Source organism: Microchirus variegatus (assembly GCF_963457635.1).
Source record: "Microchirus variegatus genome assembly, chromosome: 10".
NCBI lineage: Eukaryota > Metazoa > Chordata > Actinopteri > Pleuronectiformes > Soleidae > Microchirus > Microchirus variegatus.
The window spans coordinates 8,444,837-8,467,008 of NC_139811.1; the positions used below are offsets into that span (position 1 = coordinate 8,444,837).

At 43.1% G+C, this 22,172-nt stretch overlaps 3 protein-coding genes across 3 annotated transcripts in view; 2 read left to right on the forward strand and 1 right to left on the reverse strand.

The window, feature by feature from the left end:
* Positions 1-743: 743 nt before the first annotated feature.
* On the forward strand, positions 744-1,096 carry pde6hb (phosphodiesterase 6H, cGMP-specific, cone, gamma, paralog b; the record flags this gene model as incomplete). Its single annotated transcript, XM_083896260.1, has 2 exons — positions 744-886; positions 979-1,096. 2 exons carry the CDS (start codon positions 744-746, stop codon positions 1,094-1,096), a joined length of 261 nt encoding a protein of 86 aa, XP_083752386.1.
* Positions 1,097-5,150: 4,054 nt separating this feature from the next.
* Positions 5,151-9,486, forward strand: LOC310933113 (G-protein coupled receptor family C group 5 member D; the record flags this gene model as incomplete). Its single annotated transcript, XM_083896535.1, has 4 exons — positions 5,151-6,261; positions 6,633-6,668; positions 8,109-8,164; positions 8,691-9,486. 4 exons carry the CDS (start codon positions 5,151-5,153, stop codon positions 8,766-8,768), a joined length of 1,281 nt encoding a protein of 426 aa, XP_083752661.1. The 3' UTR covers positions 8,769-9,486.
* Positions 9,487-14,753: 5,267 nt separating this feature from the next.
* Positions 14,754-22,172, reverse strand: part of LOC310933515 (RNA binding protein fox-1 homolog 2-like) — a gene marked incomplete at its 5' end in the record, with an annotated part of 46,038 nt that continues 38,619 nt past the window's right edge. The window contains 6 exons of the mRNA XM_083897024.1: positions 14,754-14,846; positions 15,918-15,993; positions 16,806-16,906; positions 20,443-20,485; positions 21,527-21,674; positions 21,898-21,954. Of these exons, the coding sequence (XP_083753150.1) occupies positions 14,802-14,846; positions 15,918-15,993; positions 16,806-16,906; positions 20,443-20,485; positions 21,527-21,674; positions 21,898-21,954 (470 nt within the window). The 3' untranslated portion in view covers positions 14,754-14,801. The remainder of the gene's footprint in view (positions 14,847-15,917; positions 15,994-16,805; positions 16,907-20,442; positions 20,486-21,526; positions 21,675-21,897; positions 21,955-22,172) is intronic.

The window sequence follows — 22,172 nt, forward strand, 5'->3', positions numbered from 1 at the left end:
TTTTTAATTGAACTTGGCAGGAAGGATAACGACTCCGCTGAGAATGTGAGCGGGATTAACGCTAATCTGGCTGCTGAAAATAATCTGCGTAATCGCCACTGATTGGCATTGGGAGGTGGAAGGAAATAGGATTAGCAGAGGGCAGCAGAGAGAGGGAGAGAAGTCAGATGAAGCCACGGGAGGCAACTGTGATCACATGCAACTGAACGTGTGTCCAATCCAGATTAAGTTAGAGGGCTCGTCAACGCAAAAGCAGGAAGTGAAGAGGGGCTGCCCATCAGGAACATTATTTACACTTTTAACATCGTGTTTTACTGAAGAAGAGCTTAAACTAGTGAATGAGATTATTAATTCCACATTAAAATGTTAACTGATGTCTTTTTGCAATCAGCAAAGTTGCCCCCTGGTGGCTGTTCAGTATATTCTCACTTCCTGAGTAGCTTCACCTGGAAAACAAGGAGTTTTTGCATGGTCTATGTATAGGCTTACAGGGTGACACTTGCCCTGACCAAGATGGCAGTATATATATACATATACATATACATATATATACATATATGTATATATGTATGTATATACATATATACACATATATATATATATATATATATATATATACACGGGAGGAAATGTGTAGGCAGTATTTTAGACTACAAACATGGAAGACAAACCTGACTAAGTTTTGTTCAAAGCATGTGATGACACAGAGACGTTCCTCTGCGTTTCAGAGATTCTGAGCAGCGATGAACGCTGCGCCCCCCGCAGGAAGTGCCCTCGCCCCTGGCGCGGCACCCGGCCCCACCACCCCCAAGAAGGGCCCACCCAAGTTCAAGCAGAGGCAGACTCGCACGTTCAAGAGCAAGGCCCCTAAACCCGGGCAAAAGGGGTAAGAAAAACTATTTTTACCATCAGATCTGCGTTGATGTACTTGGACTTCTGGACGTCTCTGACGTCTCTGTTTAATCTCCTCTTCTGCAGATTCGGCGACGACATCCCCGGCATGGAGGGTCTGGGCACAGACATCACAGTGGTTTGCCCATGGGAAGCCTTTGGAGACATGGAGCTCAGCGACTTGGCCAAATACGGAATCATTTAAAGCTGCTGCTGCCTCCTGCCTTCCTTCCTTCCTTCCTTCCTTCCTTCCTTCCTTCCTTCCTTCCTTCCTTCCTTCCTTCCTTCCTTCCTTCCTTCCTTCCTTCCTTACTCGTCTGTTCCCTCTCTCCTCCTCTGTTCAGCTGGGCACGCCGTGATAAGGCCGCCGCCGTCCCCTAATGTCGTCTCTCGTCTATCTACCTCATGCTTTTCTCCACTGAGCCTAATGATGTTGTTCTTTTTATATGACTATTATTATTATTGTTAATATTATTGTTATTATTATTATTATTATTATTATTGTTATAATATGATACTGATTACAGGTCTTGAAATGAGAAGACGAGAAAAAACCCTCCCCTTCATCCACATGCGTTTGCTTTTTCCTGCCCTCTTACCCTCAAGGCAATGTACGCAAGCAAAACACTTAATGCTCGCGTGTATTAGCTCATATCTGTCTATTTGAATGTAAATATTTTGCATTAAGCTTTTTACCTCACCTTTTTTTTTTTACTTCCCTTCCCTTCCCTTCCCTCCTTTTTCTTTTTTGCATTTGCATTGTATTTGCTCCTCTTTGTGCACACTGTCAACACAGAGGAGGAAGTGCAACGTGGTGTCGCGGTGGAAATAAACCCCATAATCACAGAAAAGGAACCTTCTTTAGTCCCTCGACTCTCCATCTCCACCCCTCCCATCTGAACCTGCGCCCTCTCCTTAGAGAAAATAACACTAACACAGGAAATGTCCTCATAGCTGCAGTAAAATCTGTCTATTTTTTAGTAATCATGCTTTCTGTCTTCTTCTTTTTCTTCAAACACAAATAAAAGTGAATTTTAATAATGATATCACAAACTCTTCTGAATTAAAATGATCACATTTGCTTCTACATTTTATCCTCAAAGCTCTCTGACTACACGTAAGAATCAACTTCGCTTGAGTACAAGTCACACGTCTGTTAATCCCTCACTACAGGATCATTTGGTCAGATAATCTGTTCAAATCAGCCTAGAATCAGAAAGGTATCCACGATTGTGGGAAGGGCCAAATTGGAACCAAAATAAGGCCAGTTATGCTCTAGTGTGGGACAGGCATACTTTAATACATCTCTAATGTGTAATCCTTGAGATTGAGAAGAGATTTTATATTTTTGATTTGACCCGCAGAAGAACAAAATTGACGTCATGTTCTATTGAAGAAGACCTGAGACTTGCAATTGATCATTAACCCCTAAGGAAAATGTTTATCGATGTTATAAATCAAGCTAGAAGATGGCTCTTTTTCTCATAGACTTCCATTCTACCAGAGTTAGATGAGGCGTCGCCCCCCGGTGGCTATTCAATATATTCTAACTTCCTGGTTGGATTCACTTAGTCGAAGACTACGTCCACTTGTTTTGATCATACTGTATGTATACACTCTTAGAAATAACAGCACTAAGTAGAACCATATAAGGTTCTTCGGCTTGTCCTCATAGGAGAACCCTTTTTGGCTCCAGGTAGAACCTTTTTATAAAGGTTTCACCTGGAACCCTTTTGGAGAATTCCACCAAGAACCCTTTTAAAACCCTTTATTCAGGAAAGGGGTTTTAAAGGGTTCTCTGGATCAAGTCTTACCAAGAACCCTTGAAAAACCCTTTCTTCGGGAAAGGCTTTTTCAGAAGCAAATGGTTCCAGGTAGAACCTCAGCCCTTGTAGAAGGACCCTTTTGGAACCCTTATTTCTCAGAGTGTGTGGTCTATGATCAGAGCAGCTGCAGCTGGCAGTAACTGCCTCCTTTATTCTACCTTTAAAACTGTAGTACGTAACTTTTGAATATCAACAAATGTCTGTTTTGTAATCTTTGTCAAACAAGACGGCTGCAAACCAGCTGGAGTACGAGTGTAAAACACACAATAAAAGCATCAGAAGTGACGTCTCCTGCTCCATCGAGCACTTGCCGAGACCAAAACGGTGGATCACTAATTCCAACACTGTTATCCCAGTGTCCTTCAACACTGCTGTTGTCCATCAACATCTCTGCGTTGCTATGGTTTCACTTCAAAAACAACAAAAGCGCTGCCGTCAGGCTGCAGTGAGCGAGACTCTGGGAAAACTTTGCATGAAACGTTCGGTCGATGAAAGTTTACGTGAGAACCAAAAATGCATCACGTGACTTTAATGACGGTGGAATGAATTCAGAGTTGCAGGAGAGACTTGAGATTAAGTCCGAACACACCTTATAAACTGCTGCCGTGTGCATGTGCGGGCATGAGCGCGGGGTGTTGCGTGTGGACTTGTAAAAAGACAACAGTCGGAGGGGGGGAAAAAAAAGCACTCTCTATTCTCTCTGTGCGACTCGGCCCCCGCGGCTGAAAACTCTGTGATTCACCAGTAACTAAAGGTGACGCCTGGTTCTGAGTCTGAGTCACACACACACACACACACACACACACACACACACACACACACACACACACACACACACACACACACACACACACACACACACACACACACACACACACACACACACTCACCTTAACTTACTCCCTTCACAGCTCGTGTCACATGACACACCGTCTCAATCTGTGCACGTTGTGCAGCCGTGTGACGCATGCTAATACTTACAGGAAACAGGATTCAGGTTTGTGTGGAGCCTCACCTGAAGGCGTGTGAGGAGCCCCACCTATGATCTGTGGGAGGAGACAGAGAGAGAGACAGAGAGAGACAGAGTCGGGAGTGGGTGTGTGAGGGGAAAGGAACGAGCAGAGGTGCAGCTTTCTCTAACCCGACCTGTTGATCCGAGGTGGAAACCCGGTCTCATTTGTTCCATCGCTTCCTTCGCCTCGAGCTGATATGAGATATGGACGCGGCGTCGCGACACACGGTGCATGACTGCACGGCGACGCTGTTTTAGCCACGGAGGCGTTGACGTTTACGGGAGGAGAGAAGGTAAGTGTTTTTGAAAAAGTTTAAGTCGTAGTCACCAAACGTTAGACATCGTCTCCTTTAAATGCACCATATGTGCTTTGTGTAGCCAGTAAAACAAGAGGCTATTATCAAACACAAAACTACAGAGCTTACGTTAAATATTAAATATTCCTTTTGTAACAAGAGGAATCGCCCCCTCTGGTGGCTATTCAGTGTATTCTTACCTTCCTGTTTGGCCTCAACGAGCAAACCTGGAAGACGGGCCGCAGCCGCTACAATCAGCTTTACCGCAGTTTTTAAAAGTTACGTACTGCAGTTTTAAACGCTAATCTGCGTTTAAAACTGCAGTACGTAACTTTTAAAAACAACAACAAACATCTGGTTGTGTAGTAAGTTTGGACGACTGGGTTTCTCAGTTGTCTTTTGATCTCTTGTTGCCGCGATTGAGAAAGAACAGTGAATTCTACAGCTTAAGAAAAAAAAAAAACAGTTTGCTCCCCACCCGCTACCGTTCTGCTGCTGTATACACACAAACGCTCCCTCGGTCAGGTCTGAGAGTATTGTTCGACAATTTCTGTGTTAAAAAGAAAGACATCATTGTTGTCCACAAAGGCCAAACAGAGGCAGAATAATAACAACAACAACAGTGTTGTGTCAGAGTTAAGGGTCTGCGTTAGTTATTTAGTGTGTGATGAAAAAAAAAACAACAAAAGGTCGTCTTTAAATCTGAGGTCCAAACAAAGGAAAGAGGAAGTGACTCTGGACAATCACAGCTGAATATCTGCCTGTGCGTGAACAGCTTTCTCCGTCTCCCACAGTGTAATTACCTCTCTGCCCCGACATCAACTCTACGTTATTTCTTCTTCTCCCTTCTTGGCTCACACTGAGCTCTGCCTTGTTGTGGCATGTTTTGTACACTCCCTCCTCCTCCTGCTCTCTTCACTGTCAAACCCTCACTGTGTTGTTGTTGTTGTTTTTGACCTCTGTATTTTCCCTTTTATCATCATCATCTGTCAAGGCGTCGGTGAAACTCGCGCTTACATATCTCGACGTTGTGCTGTTTGGTTTCAGGAGGAAACAAAGGACGGCGAACGGGAAAAAAGGACCGACTCTTGGAACGTGGATCGCTAAAAAAAAAAAAAAAAAAACATGGCGTCTTTATCCTCGAAGCACAAATCCCTTCTCCCTGTGCTCCTCCTCTTCTCCGTGCCTCTCGCCTGCCTGTCCCAGTCCACCAACAGCAGCTCAACCAGTTCCACGGTAAACACTAACGACACCTCCCTGAAGGGAGTGCGAGGCTGCGGCAAAGGACTGCATCCCGTCTACAGGTACCTGTGCGACCGCAAGGCAGCGTGGGGGATTATCCTGGAGACGTTGGCGTCTGCAGGCTTCCTCTTCAGCGTGGGCCTCCTGTTGGGCCTCCTGTTCTGGTACATTTGGCTGTGCGCCACGTCCAAACGTCAGCGCAGCAGCATCGGCGGCACCGTGGCCTGCACGTCCTTGTTCTTGTTGGCCACGGCCGGGATCTTCGCGTTGACCTTCGCCTTCATCATCCGCCTCACCGATCAGACCTGCCCCACCAGGGTCTTCCTCTTCAGCGTGCTCTTCTCGCTGGCCTTCTCCTGCCTGCTGGCTCGCTGCCTCGCCATGCTGGGTTTCGCGGCGGCGCGGGGTTGGGGGGAACCCGCCGTGGCCTTGGGCCTCTTCGCCGTGCAGGTCATCATCTCCACGCAGTGGCTGATCCTGGTGCTGGTGCGCGACAAGAGGCCGTGCGAGTACAGCCAGGCGGAGTTCGCCATGCTGCAGATCTACGTGCTGTGCATCCTGGCCATCAGCTTCATCCTCTCCATGCACTTCCTGCACCGCTCCTGCTCCACGTACTCCTACAGCTACTCGGGGCCCGCGAACGTGCAGGGCAGGGTGCAGGCCACGGTGGTGTTCCTCACCCTGCTGCTCTCCGTCGGCGTCTGGGTGGCGTGGATCGCGATGCTCACCAGAGGGAATCCGGAGAAGGGCCGGCGGCCGCAGTGGGACGACCCGGCGCTCAGCATCGCGCTGGTGGTCAACGGCTGGGTGTTGCTGATGGGGCACGGGCTTTCCCAGGTTTCCTTCCTCTGCAGGGGCGAGGGCAAGTCCAAGGACGCCCCTCTGAGCTTCGCCGGGTGGACGAGCCCCAGCGCCGACATGACGGGGCTGGAGAGTCAGAAGGAAGGACGAGAAAACGGAAGCTTTGAGAACAGCGAGAGCGAGAACAGGAGAGGTAAGAAGCTCTTAGAAATAAGGGTTCCAAAAGGGTTCTTCTACAAGGGTTAGGGTCCTGAAAAACCCTTTCCCGAAGAAAGGGTTTTTCAAGGGTTCTTGGTAACACTTATGGTTCCAGTAAGAACCATTTAGATCCAGAGAGGCCTTTAAAAGCCCTTTCCTGAATAAAGGGTTTTAAAAGGGTTCTTGGTGGAACCCTCCAAAAGGGCCAGAAAGGGTTCTCCTATGAGGACAGGACGAAGAACCTTATATGGTTCTACTTAGCACTTTTATTTCTAAGAGTGTGTTAGAGTTGGACACAGGGCAAAAATAAAAGCAGCTGAAGCTAACGGTTGCTAATAACATGCTCATCGTTTTCTCAACCAACAGGTTTACTCAACAAAATGTCAGACAATGAAGCTGAAGGTGACTTTTTTTTTTAAAACTTTGCTTCTTCTGTGGAATCAACAGTTGAAACTCAACACAATCAGAGTCATAAAGGAAACTAGAATGTTTGAGCTGGGGTTGGTTTGGCTGGTTTTCTTTTATTCGAGTAAATGATTGATTGATTGATTTTTTTTTTGTGATTAACCACTATGAAAAAGAAGAAAATGGTTGACCAAGAAGCTTTCACACAACCTGCTGACTCATGTTTGAAGGAATTCAATTCACTAAAGTGAAGCAAAAGTACGACAACCATTTTCTTTTTTCTGGTGCAGCTGATCCGGGACCGTACCATACCTATGTTCCCTGTTCTTTCCACCATCATTTCCATGGTTATACAGCCTCCCCATGACATCCTGGCTCTAAACCTACTGCCTTCTCCATGTGGGTCCTTTAGGGGGAGAGCGGGGAACACAGGGATGATCCGGCTGATCCACTGCACTCAGAAGCGTATCATCCACTTGTATTCAGGCCCTTTAAAGACATAAAAGTGAGACTCACAAAACAACAGCATCTGTGTGTGCATAAAGTGACAATAAAGTGCTAATGGAAAACGACGACGCAGCACAGTTCACTTCAGCGTATGCAGTCGTATAGAAAGCGATGTGTCGTTATCGCAGCGCACAGCAGCGCACAGCAGCGCACACATCTATATGATTTGTTAGCTGGAGGTCGTAAGACTTTAAAAGCAAACGCTCGCTGAACGAGAGAGTTTTATCTGTAAAGGGACAAAGTGTGTTTGAAAACAAAATAGTCTCACTTTTAATCTCCCCCTTTTTTCCATCTCACACAGCAAAAACAACATCAAAACAAACACAATCCACTTTACTATAACATATTTATGAGCCAAAATGTGGCGTATTATCAACACAGAAAGTGCAATAAAACGAGCACTTTAGCAACTCCCACGTTTACATTTTGGCTCATAAAGCACTTTGAAACCTATGGTACTTATTTCCTGGTTTGCTTTGCTGGATCACACATTATTCTTCTTGTCTTTATGAAGTGGAATTAGAGCTGCAACGAACGATTATTTTCCCAATCGTCATAAAATGTCCGATCAGTGTTTGTCAAACCTGGAAATGACCATGTTCTCCAACGTCTTGTTTTGTCCACAAACCAAAAATGATTCAGTTTGAATGATTTCTTTGATTTCTTTCTTTAAAAAATATTCACATTTAAGACCCTAAAACAATCAGAAATCTTGTTTTAATCATGAAAAAAGCTACGAACCGATTAATCGATTATCAAAGCAGTTGACGATTCATTTAATAATCGATTAATCGTTGGATTGTTTCAGCTCTAACTGGAATACAGAGCGAGAGCTCTGGTCGTGGCTCTGGTCGTGGGTGGGTGTGATGAATCGTATACATGACGATGAAGCAGTAATTAGCCGTAACTGTAGCATGTGTCTCGCTTCAGGCAGGAGAGGCGATCCATCGCTGCGGTCGCCGTACGAGTCTGGATTCTCCATGAGAGTGAGTAATAAAGCGTGAGGGTTGACAATGGGGCCTCCACACGCTCTGCAATTAAGTGCTGTGACCTTTTTTTAAACCACTGCAGGCGGTTAGAGCTGCATTACACTGTTTAAAGGTGCATTATGTAATAAATGTAAAGCAACTGGCCATAAAATCCTCCTAATATGTCACAGAGACTCAGGAATAATGTTCATATAACAAACTGAACTCACCAACAACAACAGTACAATATATAATATAACAGTAAAATATATTTTGCAGACTGCAAATCATGTTTATGTTTTGAAATCATGTATTGGCATGTGGCGCCACCTACCGCCGTCTACCAATCATTGCAGTCATTAGAGTCTCAGCTACCGAGCAACCACGGGTTGCCAGTTATGTCAGAAAACCAAACCTAAAAGACCTCTGTATTTTGAATTTGAATGTAGTAACTGTTCTTTGGCCACATTCTTACATATGGCACCTTTAACATTGATGAGAGCTCAGTGTATCGTGACAAATATGGGATTAATGTGTGTTTCAGGAAATCGACCCTGACAAGGATTACACCATTCCTCGGCCTCAGTCCACCAACTACAGGGAACCGTATGAGGAATATTAGGGACATGGGATTATAAGGATTTGGCATGAATTTTTTTTTTTTTTTTTAATGTTTGCCTGGATTTAAAATGATCTGCCACAAGGAGAAGAAAGAAAAGACTCAGCATCACCAGAGCTGGATCTGCTGATGGGGGGAAATCCACAAAGTGCCAAACTGCTGAACAGGGCAGAACAATCTGCAGATAGAGAGAGAGGATGATGATGGATGAAAGGAGACAAGAGGATGACAAGAGAAGGGGAGGAGGAAGACGGGAGGAGGAGGAAGACCAGAGTTACGGGAGAAAGTGTCAGCAGTGAGGACGTCTTGTGCCATCGCTCATTTACGTCCTCGTATTCAAAGGAACGAGCACCAGGAATAACAGCTGACTTCTCTCTCTCTTTGCTCTGGACACAGTGCAAACACTGGAGAATAGAGAAATAAATGGTTGAGTTTTGACATTTACATGTTTTTTTTCCTCACACATAATGCGATTACAGTGTATTTTACCAAGTCATTTTTTTCCTGCTATAACACGTTTAAAACATGACGCGAGAGCTCAGGCACCGAGTGCTCTATATTCAAATGCAAGAATGAGGATTTAAAAACGTATGAATTATTAAAATATAAGATTATTATACTGTTCAATTATTCTGGATAATAAAACAATAATTCTACTAAGAATATGATCGGTTCTTTCTGTAAACATTGAGGAAAAACATTGATCATGAAGGGTCAGATGTAAAATATATACGGCTTGTATCCTAAAATCCAAATTGTGAGTATTAAAACACGTCTACTCTATAGTTTGGTCTAAGTCCTGATCAGCTCTTTATTTCATATCCTTTTTGTATGAGAAGCGTTGTCAATAAAAGGTTTGTGATAAAAAAAGCCTGCATTTATTCAGTCACACTCTCATTATTAAACCACCAGGGGGCAATGTTGGGACATAAGCTGCACTGTGACATCATCAAAGTCTCTCACATTGTTTAATTATTTGCACAAGAGTGCAGAATAAGTGGTGTCATAAAAGTTGCCGGTCAACTCCAGCAGATACGATCTCCCCCCGTCGTTCATCAGAAGGCCTTCAATCTAGTTTTTTTTTTTCAGATTAGCCCGAGCTTCAATTACTCACAGAGAGCAGGAGGCCATTACATCCACAATCGTCCCCTTGTGCATTAGAGCAATTAGCCGGGATATGAGGGTTTTTTTTCCCCCCCCGTCACATTTACGGCCATTAACTCCAGATGAAATTAAACATTGTTGCACATCAGGGGAGGGGGTACTACTCAACCATTTGGTCGACCACACTTTAAAGGTGCATTATGTAATAAATCTCAAGCAACTGGTCATAAAATCCTCCTAATATGTCACAGAGACTCAGGAATAATGTTCATATAACAAACTGAACTCACCAACAACAACAGTACAGACAAAATAGCTGCATTAAAATAAATATTTTGCTGCAAATCATGTTTATGTTTTGAAATCATGTTTTGGCATGTGGCGCCACCTACTGCCGTCTACCAGTCAGTAGAGTCTCAGCTGCCGAGCAACCACGGGTTGCCAGTTACGTCAGAAAACGAAACCTAAAAGACCTCGGTATTTTGAATTTGAATGTAGTAACTGTTTTTGGCCACATCCTTACATATGGCACCTTTAAGTCACTGTATCTCATTGAAAAACTCAAGCTGAACTCATGTAACTTGTGAATGTTGTACTTTATGAATTATGCAAACCAGGTTTATTATGAACAGACATCTCAACCGTTTGGTAGAGGCCTCTATCTGAAATACTGTAGGGTCTAGTCATATATAATTATATATATATATTTTGATTGTCATTATTTGGTATCATAAGTAAATAAAAAAATGCAATAATTTTTCCTTTGCTTTTTTCTTGCGTACCGTAAAGGGTTAAAGTTCTCATCGCATGGTCAATTTGGTCTGGAGGAAGAAAAAGTCAAGAGTGAATCAGCAGAGTGAGGTAAACCGTGCCTTCAGTCATGTGACTCGGATTCTTGTTCAGTTCACTCAAAAGTGTTGCATCACAGAAGAAATCCTTCAGTGTTGCACCATTTAAAGCTGTGATTGAGAAACCTCTGTGCAGCAGTGCAGCCACACGATAAGACTGTAGATAATCTAAGAATGTGCTCTATCACCTCCCTGATAACCAGTGTGTGTGTGTGGGGGGAGAGCATCATGCAGCAATAAGGTGAAGTATCAAAATCACCAGAATATAAAAACCAAACAGTTTATTTATTATATACATTCAATAATAATGAAGAAGAATAAACAGAAGGCAGACACAAGGGTGGCAAAATAAAACATGGTGAGAAAAATACATGTCACTTATTGGAGAGAAGAAGAAGAAAACAAAAATCACTTGGATAAACGAGTTTTTAGGAGCATGTGACGTTTAAAAAAAAAAAAAAAAAAAGCCTCCACATGCAATTTAAACCCATTTACTAAATCCCTGTACAAAAACTCCCACTGGGTTGACTTTAGGAGGGGGGGGGGGGCACAGTGCGGGGGGGGGGGGTCCTTCCAGCATCAAAACCTGTTTTTTTTGTTGCAGCCTCATAAATACTCAAATTAGAGGAGACAAAAACAACAACAAGAGGCAAAGCTCGATAACCATTACACCCCGACAATGACTGGACGAGCGAGGCGGAGATGTTGCCGAAAACAAAATGAGCATCTCTCTCTCTCTCACTCTGTCTCTTAATGAATCCTCTGCACTGGTGATCTAACGCTCCACGTTCATCTTTGAGATTCACCGTCGTTATAAAAGCAAGACAAACCCAAACTAGACAAAATCTGACAGGAGGCGCAGAGCTGAGCTGAGCTGAGCTGAGCCCAGCCACGGGACTCTCACTACGGGGAAAAGTCAGCGTGGAGCTGGGTATTGAAGAGCCAATAAGCATGCAGCGTGCTGTGGGACAGGAGCTCACTGAGTCTCAGAGAACGGCAGGAAGTCACAGAGACGAGTGTTGGGAGGAAACCTAAAGTGCAAGGAATACAGAGAGCTAATGTGTCGTGTAAAAAACTAATTCATTTTATAAAATCGGTAGGAGATGTATGGATGTTATCAAAAATCCACATATCAATACCACAGTAGGGGTTGGGGGAAAAAAATTGATTCAAAGAGGAATCACGATTCTGAATCAATTCATAAACTTCAAGAATACATTTTTGAAAAAAAAAAAAAAAAAAAAAAGGTTTTGTTTTTTTAAAGTTCCTATTCTGCAAAAACCACCCAAAACACTAGTTTGTGTTATTTGTGTACAGTTTATTTTTGTAACTTCTGTGAGAAAAAGGCAGCTAGTCTAAGCTTTTGTTTACGCAAGTTATTTTTTGTACAGGAAATAAGTTTTGATTTGTTTTGAATTAATAAATGTTAACTTTTGTCTTAAGTTTGCCTTTGTGTGATCACATAATCACATTATCTTATACAAACTGTATTGTTTTGATGCCATAATTTGCCTTAACACACAATTTTTGAAACGAGAATCGATTTTGAATCGGATCGTGAGCCACCCAAAGATTCACATCCATATACCGCAGTGAGGATTTTTAATCAATACCCAGCTCTACACCTCCTCTCCTCTCCTCACCCCCACCTTCCTCCTCCTCCAGCACTATGATTTGAATTCATACACAAACGACAAAAAAAAAGATCCCGACTCCTGACGCCTTTTCCTCTCTCACAGAAGCATGCATAGCAACACTTATGATAATACTTGTAAGGGATAATAAGACAAAAAAAAAATAAAAAATAAAAAAAGAAGAGGTATGAGCATTGGAAATACTTAATGGACCTTTACTGCACACAGTTATCTCACAATCATACAAAAACAACTCAAAAAAACGCTGTCAGCTCGTGATAAATCACCTGATCACACTCACATTGTTCCATTGTTCGGACACAGGCTCCTGTGTGTGTGTGTGTGTGTGTGTGTGTGTGTGTGTGTGTGTGTGTGTGTGTGTGTGTGTGTGTGTGTGTGTGTGTGTCCCTCATGATTCCATCTGCTCCGGTTTCTCTCATCTACAGCGTGGCCATGTATTTCATTTTCATATATATATATATATATATACCTATGTTTTTCTTTTTTCTTTTTTTAAAAAAAGCAAGAGACAATAAATAAGTGTCAATCGCATTTCAGCAAAATATCAAACTGTGTTTTTTTTTGTGTGTGATGAAAAACACAGTGTCAAACCCACAAAAAAAGAGACAAAAAAAAATGAAAAAATAACAGGAAAATCAAGCAGAAAACATAATAATAAGAAGAAGAAACATCAGGAGCAGACGTGTGCTTTCTTTCAGGTGAAATCTTTGGAACCAAAAAGGCAAATGAACATCAAATAACGACGATAGTAGAGCAGGAGAGAATCACGGAGAGGTGAAACACACAGGACAGAGGAAAGTCTTCCTCGTGACGCCTTCAGACAAACCGCTAAAGAGAACTTTAAAACTCTCAGAGAGAGAGAGAGAGAGTGATGACGCAGGATTTTTCTTTTAAAAATTACAAAAATGATGTGGACGACGAGTGAAAACTATGCATATAAATAGAAACGTCTCGTTACTTCAAGGTTTTTACTATTACACGAGCGCGACCGCTTGTGTGTGTGTGTTCTAATCTGGGCTGTTCTGTTCTGCAGGGATCTGGCTGTGCTGTTCTGAGATCAGACAGCGTTTCCACACACACACACACACACATGAGCTGCTCTAACTGAAGCCTGCAGGCATAAATATCTCAGCTGTCCAGGAGGGATATTCCCGTTTGGGCTGACTGTGGTGGCAGATGATTCTGCGCGTTTCCTCCACCTCAACTTTGCTAAAAATCTAGTGTAGCATCAGTTGTATTGTTGTTTTGTGTTTGTTGCGTTCATTCCCCGCAAACGCTGCTACAGCTGCGACGTCCGATGCCGTGGGCGCACGGGGAAGAGAGAAAGAAAGAAAGAAAGAAATATACCGCGTTCCTCGGAGCGGATCGAGGGTTGAACGGGTTTGTTTGAGGCGGAGAGGGAGCACCGGGGAAATCTGCTTATAGCGTCGCACGGATTGTAACGTAAGAAATAACGGACGGGTCGGAACAGGTCCATATTACATACACACGTGTGTATGCGTGTGTGTGTATGAGACAGAGTTCAAGCAAGCTGAGGTAATGCAGAATTAACAAATGTTGTTTTTGTTGTGTGTTTCCTCTTAAACTTTAGAGGGGGGGGGGAAAGTTGAGACATAATTGAAAAAAGGACAAGCGTAGTGTTTGTCGTTGGTAGTTGTAGCCGTTACCGGGACAACGGTGGTTTCCGTCAGTCGGACGCTTCCGCGGGGTTTCGCCGAAATGTTCGTCGCCGCTGTCCCGGCTTTTACAAAATAAAAAAAAAAACAGGGATGTTTCCCCACATCTCTACTGTATATGGAGCAGTCAAAGAGTTATTAATAATAATAATAATAATAAACCAGAGGGGGCGTGTCTTCTGTGAGAGCTTTACATTAATGTAGTGTTTTAAAAAAAACAAAAACTAGAGTACCTTCTTTTTCACGTCGTTCTGTGCAGGTCAAACTGTAAACTATGATGGAGACTGTATACTTGGTGTTTGAGTATGTATGTAGGTTTGATTAGGTCGCGTAGGGCAGTGGATATATGGTGAGTTCAGAGACTCTTAGGAGAGGAAAAAGGTTTGTAGTGTTCAGGATCAGACAGGAACAATAGTCTCTCTCCTTCCAGGTCCCATAGTGTTTCTAAAAAAAACCAAAAAAAAACATCCTAAATTGTGCCACGTAGATCAGAGAAGTCGGCTCCTGGTAGTTTGTTTCTTTTCCATCGTTTCCATGTCAGTGACAGACAGAAGTGGACAGAAATGGAATTTGACTTGATGATGTGGCGTTGACCTCCCAGGCCACAAAAAGAAAAAGAAAACAAAAAAAAACAAAGGAGCTGTCACTTTAGTCCACCTGCAGAAAACTGAAAGGGAGCTCCTGCCAAACAAAGAGCTTGAAAAAGTGTTTTGGAGCAACGTGAAATTCCTTGGGTGATGCGATTTGTGGCTTTTAGTACGGAGCAAACCTACTGTATCCTGCCCGGTATAAACTGGCCTGCAAGAAACACAAGGGACAACATGAGACGACAGCTACACACACTGCTGTTCTGACCACAAACACCTTCAGACATCAAGATTTAAAGGTCCAGTGTGTAAAATACTCTGCCATCAAAATTTAGGGTGTGGGTCAAAATATCGATCTGGTGATATCGTCATCGTCCTTCCTCATACAATATGATAACCGATACGGCAGGGCAAATATACTTCATTAATTAATTACATTTCACACGCCGGGTGTCGCTACTACCCGTCTCCACACGGTGGCGCTGCTCAAAAGAATGAGGGGAAAAAATTATGAGCTAAAAACTCATTAAGATTGCACATTGTGAGAGTGGTTAAGCCAGTGAGGCGATGGATTAAGGAACCAATACAAACATTGCCGTTGAGGCGCATTGAGCACTTCTAATCTCATCATTTTGACTTTTTATCTCGTAGAGATGATTTTCAACTTTTCTTCTCATAATTTCAACTTTTATCTCATAATTTCGACTTTTTCTATCTCATAATTCTGACTTTATTTCTCATAATCATCACTTTATGTCATTATTTAGACATAAATAATTTTTAGACATAATTATATTTTTATCTCATATCATAATTTTGACATTTTATGTCAAAACTTTTGACATTTTATGTCAAAACTTTTGACATTTTATGTCAAAACTTTTGACTTTCATTTTTTTCTCTGGCAGAAACGGGCTTCCATAGGAAGAGGAGGAGCATGGAGAGTGGAAGACAGTTGTGAAAGAGTGTTTCCTTCTTGTCAGGAGAGATGAGTGGACACGTGTCACCATTAGATGTCACTAAGTCTTAAACACAGGACCTTCAATGTTGTGTCTATCACAACAGTTGTCTGTCTTTCAGTGTATTTTCAGTCAATACAAACACAATATCACTGATAATTTGTTCATTTCTGTAAAAGACAATAACAAACACATTTGCATCCCTAAGACTAAACACATTTAAACAGTACATATATCATATATGTAGCCTACATACATGTTTGTGTATTATTAGTCCATGTTGCGGTTGTTTTGTGTTTAGCTCGTGTTCGTCGTGTACTCACCATGGCTCCAACACCGTAAGCAGCAGCAGCCGGAGTTAAAGCATGGTATGGATCTGTGGTGTAAACCCGGCCATAACTAGCAACACAAACACAGGGAAGGTAAGTCAGCAGAGTTAGTGATGAGGAAACTGGAAAGAAGACGACGGCTTAGCATGAGGCGTTAAATGCATTCAGTGTGTTTGTTAGAGACGAAGGACACATACAGGAGACAGTGTGTCCACACTCAGGTTGTTTACATGTGTAAATACACCTTTTCTTCTCCAAACTAAAACAGCTTTAGTCTGACCCTGACAAAAGGCTCTTAGACACAAAAGATATCATATCCATTCTTCTGTTGTTCATATTGGGAAAATATATACTGTGCTTATTTGTAAACACAAAAATAGGGCTATCAGGTCAATGTTGAGATGATTACTTATAATTATTCACCAATAACAGGGGAAACACATGTTTAATTCAGTGTGATCTGTTTACTTAAAGCTGCAGTGCTCAACTTCTGCTGACTTTTGTTGATGTTATATAAAAATACCAGTGTGCGCCAAGAAGATTTTGCTTAATTTTTCATGATCTCGTCTCTCTGAAGTTTGGAATGCTCTGCCCTGTAGGATAAGATGATATAGTATCCCTACATTAACACTGCGTCACAGAGCGTTAAGTCCTTGTATTACGTCCTGACTCGGTATTCCCAGCGTTCTCAGCGCCGTTACAAAAGAATCATGGGCACATTGTCATGAATTAATCATTTGGCCTTGGAATTCATCTACACTTCTAAACTGTGGTAGGAAAGAAAACAAGAGAGAGCTACACACACACACACACACACACACACTCTGCCCCCTCAGCACTTGTGTTGTGCGTCTGATGTTGTGAGCCCGGGAATGACCTCACCTGTCACTGTAGGCGGCAGCTGCGGCAGTCGCTCCGGTTACAGCTGCAGGCTGGGCGTAGCGGTAAGCGGCGGCGGCGGCAGCAGCAGCAGGGTAGCCTCCCTAGAGACATACACACACACACAGGAGAGCTAAGTCACATGCCTTTGATGAACGAAACAACTGGGCTACGGTGTTTAAAATGGGGGACTGGGGAGGTGGGTAATAGACACCATGATTATTATGATAATTTATATAATTAATGCACGTTAACTGGGTCAATGTTAATGCACGACTGACTGGAAAAAAGACATGCGTGACGTCATATTAACGTGCTGCGGCACCGGAGTCCAGGCACCGTTTTTTACCAGTTAGCCCCGTTAGCTCCTTTAGCCCTGTTAGCTGCTTTAGCTCCTTTAGCTCCTTTAGCACCGTTAGCGCGCCTACAGTCGAACTAGAGCGGTTTGTTTATTAAACGAAAAGAGCAGAGCTACAAATAACTAGCATACCTGTGTACTGCGTATGTGTGCCTCTGTTTAGGGTTACTTTAGAGCGTTGGTCCTCAAAGTGCGGCCCGCGGGCCAATGGTGGCCCGCAGAAACATTTCTGGCGGCCCGCAATGAATTACAGTTGATAGTTTTAATCCAGGAGCTACTAAGCTTGTTAAATGTTTATTGGACATTACTGGATACAGACCAAAAAGTGTAAACTGTAGAACTGCAATCTAGTCATTAAAATTATTACAAATGGGATTTCTTCCTGTTTTTTTCCTTTGGCCGCCCTCGGTCCAATGTTGGGTTCCCAAATTGGCGCCCTCAGGTATCAAAACTTTGAGAACCCCTGCTTTAGAGACACATTTTAACAATCGGGAGTCACGTAAACATGACGTCACACGTGTCTTTTTCTGGTCAGTCGTCATGTTAACATGCCCAGCACTATATATAATAATGAATTCCCTATTACACGATACAAGAAATAACCTTTTCCTAGCATTAATAATAAATAAATAAATAAAATACAACCTGCATCAGTCTATTGCATTTGTGTGAGAGGAGAGGAAAAGGTGGGTGTAGGATGTGGGATAAGGAGTGATTTATCAGTGAGAGCAGAGAGGGGGGGGGGGGGGGGTGGTTGAGCTGTGGAGGTTGAGTTAGATTGTATTATTATCACTACAGGAGAGAGGGGAGGTAAAAACAGTGGAAGATGCACATGTTCACACAGTTAAGGTCGTATAGAAAAACGTCAGGCCTTTCAAAACAGAAGATTGTGGTAATGAACGCCAACACTGTGACAGTGAGGGATGCTGGAGTCTGACATACACATTTATGGCAAATATTATTATTATTATTTGTGTTCATACACATGGATTCTGAAGAGAGAAAACAGAGAGGAAGATGGAGGGAAAGAAAAGTCACACACACGCGCACACACAAGCCTATACTGACACTGCATGCATGCACCCAGATTATAATCCAACCCTATTCAAAACAAACAAAAAAAACATCGCTGCATTTGGACCTGATCAGAACAAAGTACAACAACAACAACAGAAACAGAAACACCTCTGCGTTCTCCGACACCCCCTGAAGGAGACGGAGCAGAGGCGGACGGACAGAGAGGAAGAAAAACAGGCTCATTAGAGAGGAGAGGGAGTGCAAGGCCTTCTGGGTGAGTGGAGGGGAAAGGAGGACATTTAATACAGTGTGTCTGCATGCAGCAGCTGATCAGCACATGCTATAAGAATCATCCTGAGAGTGGGTCGGGGGTGTTAATTCAGGAAGAGACCATGTTCTCTCTACTTTAAAAGGACGTAGAAGGCTTTAAACACTGCAGACCAAAAACACAGAGCAGATATTTGCCTCCAATTTGAATGGAATGTAGAGGTCGATTGATGAATTGTGTTGACATTTTAAAGGACTCGTATTATATCATACCCTATTTCTCCAAGTGAACCTAGCTCCCTGGTGTCCTAATGAACATGTCTGTGACATGCTTTGGTCAAAACACCTTAAGGATGGAGCACCACAGCAGTTCAATCACCCTGAACAAAACAGCTCTGTTCTGAACACTTACTTTTGAGCGCCTGTCTCTTTAAATGTTGTGCAGACACAGGAAACTACGTCAGCATAGTCACTGAGGCTCCAGCAGCTAACAGGAGCATTAGCATTTAGCATTTGGAAAAGCCATCATTTGCCGATCATATATAAAACTGGACACGTAAATCCTCTGAGGCTGGAAGTTTGTGTAGAACTCTGTGCTGCACTGTGCAGCCAAGAATAGAACACTTCCCCACACTACTGAGGTGGACCACAAAAACATGACACAAGTCATCTTTTTTCACATTTGGCTTCCAGAGTCCCAAATATAAGGATTTAAATGATTAAAATTCCCGTTTAAAAAACCTGTTATGTTGAGACAGATCACTGGTCTGCGTGAAAGCTCCAGAGTCAAGGTTGCTGATGGCTAGTAGCATGCCGTGCACATCTTGACCAGTTAAGGGCCACTCGTGCTGTGTGTATATGTCATACTCTCCTAATGTTTAATAATGAACACAACTGTTTAAAGACCTTTTTTTGCTGGATCAGCGTTGAGTTGAGTAACCTCCTTACATTTCAATATTTCTACAAACACACGCAGTCCACTAATCAAAACTCCTGCTGGTGACGCATTCAAGGACACTTCTGCAAACAGAGGCAGTCCAATAAATAAGTGTTTGCGACGGCTGACATGCTGTAAAAAGGGAAGTGTGGAGTTTGTCTATTTCGTATTGTAATGAATATTTTTATTGCACATTTTCTTTGAAAATGGTGTACGGGGTGGGGGTTATCAGCAATCCACTTTGAAATGCTTTAAACTATCATTATTCTATGTGCCTTTTAAAAATCCACAATCGGTCGACCTCTGAATCCAAGATATGTTCATTTCATATCAATTTCTTTTCCACATTGGCCAAATGAAAAAGAGACCAGGCTCTCTTTTGAAGAAACTGGAAGAAAAAATCCACACTCTGCTCAACATTTAGTGGTTTAGTGACGAAAACAAACAAAGTCCTTCGCCCGTAATCAGAAAATGCACATTTCAGTCACATTAGTAGGATAAAAAAATTAAAAATTAAGGTAGTTTATTATTATAACAACTAAAATACAACATGATCCAGATCAGATCAGAAGACGACTCTCAGGATCAGAGGAAGTAGTACAAGTAAAACAATGCACACTGTAGGTTTGGTATTGAGTTGACCCTACCTGATGCAATCTGGGACTAAGGACTGAGTCCTGAAACACTAGTCTATAGAGAGAACAGAAACAGCTGTTGTCAACCTGGATACACACACACTCACGCTCACACACACACACTTGTTCAAATGTTCACACACTCGTCCACTGACGCCCACAGAGCAGCCTAAGCTGTGGTGTTTGAGACCCCTGCTTCACACTTAAATCACAAGTACGATTATTGTCACAACAGACGATGATAAGTCAATCGTTTGTTCCCCCCCCATTGTGGGCTCATTCACCTTAATGCAGGCAGCTCTGTGCAGGGCATGACTGGACAACACATGCAGAATCACCCCCAGAGGAAAAAAAAAGAGCAGGAGAAAGGTGTGAGGGGGAGGGGACAGAGAAGGTGTGTCGTCGTTGGGAGGTGAGTTTACTTACATACAGTTCGGCCGCTCCGTAAAACCCATCCTGATACACCACACTGAGAGAAGAAAATGGGAGAGAGGGAGGGGGGGGGAAGCAAAGTGGGGAGGGGGGGTGCAATTGGAGTGGTGCACACAGTCCCAAAAAACAGAGTGGATGATGGTCACAGCAAAAACAAAAAAAAAAGGAGGAGGGAGGAGAGAGAGAGAGAGAGAGAGAAAGAAACATTATTTCACACCCATGCAGCATGCAGAGGAAATACAACTTCCATTTAAGCTCCACTCCTGCAACAAAAAAACATTAAACGCACACTCACGGGGCTAATAGATAAAATTCACCGTACTGAACCGACGCCATTAAAGTGCGATCGGTCCCCAGGTGCAAGGAAATGGAGGCAGCAAAGGCCACTTTGCCTAAATAACGTCGTAAAATTGTGAGTAGTGCAGTTCTCAGTGGAGCAAATATGGAGAGAGGGTATTTCCTACAGCCACCGATATCTTATCCTATTAAGCTGGATTTCTATGACATCATCATCATCATCATCATCGTCGTCGTCGTAAAGCAACCGCAAGGCCGTTAACAATCAATTCCGCTTTGATCTGAATACCACATCACACCGCAATCATAATCCCATTAGCCAATCATCACAGCACAGCGACGACATGCAGTTTGAACATCAACATGACTGTAAATGCGAATCATTTCTATCAAATGTGTGAGCAGAGGCGACTGCTTCTGCATAATGACTGTGGTGTGTGTGTGCGTGTGTGTTTATGCAAATGTGCTGAGCGCGCGCTATCTGGAGTGTTTATTGAAATGAACCTGCGCCGGTGCAGTCGCATCAGTGTGTCGCACTGCACTCAACAGCTTGTGACAATGTGCCAGCTGGACTGCTGAAGAGAGTAATGTGTGTGGATGATGTGTTTGAGCGTGAGAGGTGCGCTATGAGCACAGCTGTATGAGAAACAGACCTGGTCAAACAGATTTGTCGAAAAACGGCACTCCTGGAGGTGTTGCCGAATAGATTTTTTTTTGTGAGTGAGTGTGTGTGTGTGAAGTCAACCGCTGCTCTCGTTTGGAGCCCGTGTGCACTTCTTACCCGGGGTAAGCGGGAATTGCCGGCTGAGGCACAGCGGCTCGAACAGCGCTGTAAACGGGACGACCTCTGCCTCTGAGGTGAGCGCCCCGGAACGCTGCTGCTGCTGTTGTGGCTGCCGCTGCTGCTGATGGGTAGGGAAACCCTGGCACTGGAGGAGAAGAAAAAGAAGAGTGGTAGCATGAATTGAGGAGCAGAGAGAGAAGATAATAATCCAAATTTAGCCTTGAGGGCTTGATATCACTTTAAATGTCAGCGAGGAGAAAGACTAGGCAATTAGATACTATGAAAAGTTCTGTTAAAGTTCAGAAAATGTAAAACGGGTTATTTTAATGGGGGAGGTTGAAGAGACGACGGAGATGAGACGCTCTTACCTGCATACAGCTCTGGGCCATACACAGCCCCCATCATGGGACTCAATTTCCACCCCGCTGATGGTCACACAGAGAGAGAGAGAGAGGGCAAAGAATTAACACAGAGAAATGTACAAAGAACATACTGCAGGCACTTCTATACAGCATATATAGAGTTATTTTAATTATTTTTTTTACTGATTAATGCTTCATTTAAGACGATTTTCCTATCCAGGTCATCTTTGTTTCGTCATGCTTTTAAATGAAGCTGTTTGTACTTGTTCTTTTTTTTATGA